Below are 5,000 nucleotides of genomic sequence, written 5' to 3' on the forward strand. Positions count from 1 at the left end.
CCGTGCTGTGCCATCAGCCCGGGCGGCTCCTTGGCCTCGAAGGCGGCGGGTGCTGCTCCCGCGGGAGCCCCGGTGGGGCGCTGGTGGAGAGCGGGGCCCGCAGGGTTCGTGGTGACCGCCGTTCCAGCCCCGGTCCCACCCGGGCGGTGACCACCCGCCGTGGCGGCTGCTGAACCACCCGTTCATCCCGGAGAGGAGCCACCACGGCCCCGCAGCCCTGCCCGGGYGCTGGCGTCGTGCCCTGCCCGCGGACCCGCTGGTGCCGGGCTTGGAACGTGGCGGCTGTGCCGGAGGATGGTCGGGCTCGGGGTGAGCCGGGGGGAGAGTGAGGAGGTGGGGCAGGACTCGCCACGGTTCATTGGGACCAGAGCAGGTGGTTTTCAGCTGGGTTTGGGTTGTTCTGGAGCATTTCCTTCAGCAGAGCCACCCACGGTTAAGAGAGGGGAGAAACAAGACCCTCACCCTCGACGGTGGCTCCGGGGGTCGGTGCAGGATGCTCGATGCCCAGCACCAGTTCATGCTCCTCCCTTCCCTCTCTCCCAGTGCTCGTGGAATGCTTCGCACGGCTTTGCCCTGCTCTGGGCAGCGGGACCGGCTCCACTCCGAGCGCCGCTGACCCCTGCGCCCACCTGGGCACCGCGACGGGGGAGCGCTGCCAGACAGGTACAGCTGCGGGCACCGTCCCTTGCAGCCCTTTGTGGCACCGTGTGCCAGCCGCGTGTGCTGGTGRCACTGGGGCCAGGATCCCGCTGTGGCTGCTGTCGGACCTGCTCAGTGTCCCCCGCTCTGCCTCTGCCCGCAGATCACCCGGAGCGAGCTGCAGGCACCGGGCGGGCGCTGACACCAGAGCCCMTGGGGCAGCTGTGGACAGAGGCTGAACTGCTGCCCTTCCCTGGGACCCCCGCCGGGACAGTCGAGCTCTCCAACCCCCAGGAGAGCCCCAGAGGCGCCGGGCTGGGCAGGGAGGGGTCAGGGGCGGCAGTGCAGGGTGGAACAACCACCGAGCCCACGGGACCCCTGGTCTCTGCAGGCACAGGCAGGGAGCAGCCATCCCCTGCCCGTGTGCAGCTGAGCAGCGCGGAGACCCCAGCCCCTGTGGAGGCAGGCACAGATCCTGCCACCATGTACCCCCTCGGGACTCACCCTGCAGGAMGTGTGACAAAGGAAGGTGCCACGACCCCGCATGGGACCCTTTCACATTCATCACCCTCTGTGACAGTGCCAGGCTCTGCCAGGGGACASTGGAGGTCCACCAGCACCCTGCTGGGATGGAGGTCCGTTGGAACAGCCCTCTTGCAGAGCCAGAGTGCCACTCTCCAGCTGGGTGACAGCAGCCCAGGGACCCGCCCGAGCACTGTGCTGGCCACTGACAGCTCAGCGCCAGGGACAACAGGGACATCTCCCTTTGCTGGGGGGCTGCAGAGGCTGCTGACCCCCACAGGGACACTGCGGGGGACACACCAGGGGCTGCAAGGGCCAGGGCTGTCAGAAGGACAGGGCTTTGGCTCCCACCCACAGCAGGGTCCCCGCTCTGCCCCTCTCCCCTCTGCACTGTCCCTGGGGCCTGGTGGGGGTCCTTTGGCCAGCACAGCCTGGCCAGCTGTGGGGACAGACCCAGCCCCACTGCCTGCCACACAGAGGGGCTCAGCTCTGCTTCTCCCCACCACCATGGCCAGCGTCCCAGGGGTGACATCCGCCAGCCAGGGAGGAGTGCAGGACCTGACCACAAGGGTCTTGGGCCCACTTGAAAAGGGGGGTTCCCCTGAGCACAGTCACATCCCCCAGAGCCGATCAGCCATCCCGGGGCAGTCCCCCATCCCCATGGCCCCTGGCAGCACTGCAGTGGCACAGGAWGGGGTGACACATGCCAATCCTGGRTCCCCCCTCATCCCCCTGAACCCACAGTCTGCCCCAGCCGGTGTCTCTGCAGTGACCCTGCTGCCGACCCCCCTGCCTTCCCCAGGGACTGGCTGGGGCATCCTGGGGTTCCGCCCCACGGTGGGCACCCCCCTGGGAGACCCCTCCCCAGGGCTGCCCTATTCCAGCTCAAGGGTGGCTCCTGCTGAGGGCTCTCCATCCCTGGGGGTGCCCCAAATGGGGGTGGACAGCCTGCCCCCCTCCTCAGCACCTGGGCCTCCCCGGCAGCCATCTTCATCCCAGCCTGCATCTTCCCAGCCTGCATCATCCCTGGGACAGACCACTGCTATTGGTGTCACCACCACCGCTGTCACTGCCACCATCACAGCAGAACRGCCTGGGGACATGGGGACACGCAGACCAGAGCTGGATGCTGCTGTGCTGCAGAGGGATGTGATGGGACTGACTTGGGGACCCCCARCTCATGTGCCCACTGTGATGCCCGGGCCCCCCCAGCAGCCCACGGGTTCCCATGGGACCTTGGGCCATGGTGGGGGCCCTGGGTTCTCCCCAGCTGCTGTGGACGCAGATCTGGCCCAGCCATCGAGCAGCCCTGCAGGGAGGACGGTCACCGATATCCACCAAGTGATACCAGCTGGGGTGGGCAGGGCCCCGCAGGTTTTCATCGTGGAAGATCAGCCACCACTCCTGAGAGGTGGGTCTGAGGTTTTGGGATYCTCTGCTGGGGCATGGCAGGAGGAGGAGAGGCCCTGAGAGCCACCAGCATTGGGGGACAGTTGTGAGGGTGGCCTCTGGAGTGGGGTCATGACCTGCTGGTCCCCATTCCATCCTGCAGCACCCCTCCTGCGTTTTCCCTGTGAGCTGGTGCTGGATATGGACTTTGTCCCGGCCCTGCAGGACCCCGGGTCCCGTGAGCACCAGGAGCTGCTGCAGAGCTTCAACCAGACCGTGAGTGCGGGATGGGGCCGGGGGGTGTGGGTTGGGGGCCATGGCACTCACGTCCCCTCACCCTGTGCAGGTCACACCCCTCTTCACATCGGTGCCCGGGTTCCTGMGGCTGGAGGTGACAGCGATCAGGTGGGTGGTGGCACAGCCCCGCAGTGTGTGATGCTCCCTGGCAGAGGGGTACAGGGACTGTCACACACTGCGGGGTCACAGCAGTGCCGGGGTGCAGTGCTGGGGGGCTCCAGCACCCCGAGACTGACGGTGGGTGTCCCGCAGGAAGGGCAGCGTGGTGCTGCGCTATGATGCGCTGTTCGCGGCGGAGCAGCTGCCCGTGCCAGGGCTGGATGAGCTCCTCGGGGCCGTGCTGGGCTCGGTCAGTGCCCAGCCAGGGCTGGCAGTGGGTACAGTCCCTGTCCTGCGACACGTGGCTCTGGGTGAGTGCGGGGCTGCTCTGTCAGTGTTTGCCAGTGAAGGGTCTGGGGGCTGCGCCTGCAGTTCTGGTGGGCACACGCTGGGCAGGSAGGGGTGGCACAGCTGGACCCAATCCCTGCAGCGTGGCCGCTGGACCCCTGTGCCGTGCTCTTTGTCTGCCCGGCCGGCTTCGCCTGCGTGTCCGGGGAGGATGGCAACGCCACCTGCACCTCCCTGTGCCACCGCGACTACTGCAAGAACCACGGCATCTGCACCCACGCCCGGGACCACCAGCCCCGCTGCCAGTGAGTGCCTGGGACAGCCCGGGGCGGTGGGTGCCGTCCCCTTGGTGCTGATGGCCCCTCTCGCTGCAGGTGCCCCGTGGGCAGCGATTTCTGGTTCATGGGGCTGCGCTGTGACTACCGCGTGACACAGCAGAGCCTGCTGGGGATGGCGGCYGGGGTCCTGCTCAGCATCCTCCTCCTGGGCGCCGTCCTCGCCGCCGTGGCTGTGCGCCGCTTCAAGGTGCTGCTGCTGGAGGCCAGGGCTGACCAGACCCAGAGCAGGTGAGAGTTCGGAGCCGTGGGGACCTGGGCTGGGCTCTGTGGGCTGCTGGAGGGTGGGGAACCCTGCCCCTCCTCGGGTGCTGGGGGTGAGGGGCAGCGGGGAAAGCCGGGGTGGGGCGGCTGGGCTGGGGATGAGCTCTGCCGAGGAAAACGGTGCTGGGTGGCTGATGGGGGCGGTGGGAGGTGCCGGGCAGAGCCCCCCGGTCCGATGGGGATCTGGTGTGTGTGTGGTACCAGGGGATGCTCCCACCCACGGGAAGTGGGGTGCAGGCCAGACAGGCGTGCTGCGGGCTGGATGGGGTCGTGGTGGCACTGAAGGGCTGTGCTGCTGTGGAGACAGGGGTGAAATGTGCTGATGAGTTCCAGCTATGTGGTCCCTGGGACCCCGCAGTGCTGCCCGTGGCACAGAGCCCACCCGCCCCAGCGTGTGCTGCTGCCCGTGCTGTGGGTGGGGAGCGGCTCCGGCACAGCCCTGCCAAAGCAGCTCCTCTGGGAGCGGGGCTCTGCTGTCCTGGCCCCATTGCCCGTTTCGTAATGCGCCGTGAGGATTGTTCCCGAGGAAACCACTGCAACAGCTGCAAGCAGCGCGGGGCTGCGGCCAGAGGCTGACCAGTGTCAYGGGCTCTGTCCCCACCCTCGGGGTGCGGCTGGGCCCTTCCCCGGACCCGGCACATTTGGGCAGAAATCTGCAACCCGTGTTGCCAGGCGGTCACTGCGGCTGTGTGCTCAAGTGCTTGTGTGTCTACATGTGTGTACATGTGTGTATGTGTACACATGTGTGCATGTGCCTGCCCTGTACCTGTGTGTGTACACGTGTGTACGTGTGTGTGTAGCTGTGTATGTGTGTGTACCTGTGTGTGTGTACACCTGTGTGTAACTTTATGTGTACTTGTGTGTGTGTACACGTGTGTACCTGTGCGTACACGTGTGTGCGTGTACCTGTGTATGTTTACACACGTGTGTGTGTGTGTACACGTGTGTGTGTGTGTCCCACGAGCCCGTGCCTGCCCTGCCCCGCAGCTACCGGCGCTTCTGCCGCCTGGACGATGTCTCTGCCCAGTACTGGTCACGCTCGGGGCTGCCCTCGGCCAGCTCGCTGGACAACCCGGCCTTCAGCAACTCGGAGGAGCTGCTGCACCTGCAGATGTTGGACAATGGCTGCTGTGGCTGCCAGGAGGATTCGGCCACCACCGACGGTGC

At 67.0% G+C, this 5,000-nt stretch overlaps 1 protein-coding gene across 2 annotated transcripts in view; it reads left to right on the forward strand.

Annotated features, from left to right (window-relative positions):
* The window catches only part of LOC130576486 (mucin-2-like), a 7,143-nt gene that overhangs the window by 518 nt on the left and 1,625 nt on the right, over positions 1 to 5,000 (forward strand). For both annotated transcript variants that reach the window (XM_057371203.1, XM_057371204.1), the window contains exons 2-9: positions 544 to 663; positions 803 to 2,572; positions 2,714 to 2,826; positions 2,897 to 2,955; positions 3,100 to 3,257; positions 3,377 to 3,539; positions 3,609 to 3,800; positions 4,821 to 5,000. The exon at positions 4,821 to 5,000 is cut by the window's right edge and continues 45 nt beyond it. In XM_057371203.1, the coding sequence (XP_057227186.1) occupies positions 544 to 663; positions 803 to 2,572; positions 2,714 to 2,826; positions 2,897 to 2,955; positions 3,100 to 3,257; positions 3,377 to 3,539; positions 3,609 to 3,800; positions 4,821 to 5,000 (2,755 nt within the window). The remainder of the gene's footprint in view (positions 1 to 543; positions 664 to 802; positions 2,573 to 2,713; positions 2,827 to 2,896; positions 2,956 to 3,099; positions 3,258 to 3,376; positions 3,540 to 3,608; positions 3,801 to 4,820) is intronic.

The sequence above is a fragment of the Malurus melanocephalus genome, unplaced genomic scaffold (assembly GCF_030028575.1).
Source record: "Malurus melanocephalus ecotype Western Australia unplaced genomic scaffold, MMel_1.1 scaffold_143, whole genome shotgun sequence".
NCBI classification, from domain to species: Eukaryota; Metazoa; Chordata; class Aves; order Passeriformes; family Maluridae; genus Malurus; species Malurus melanocephalus.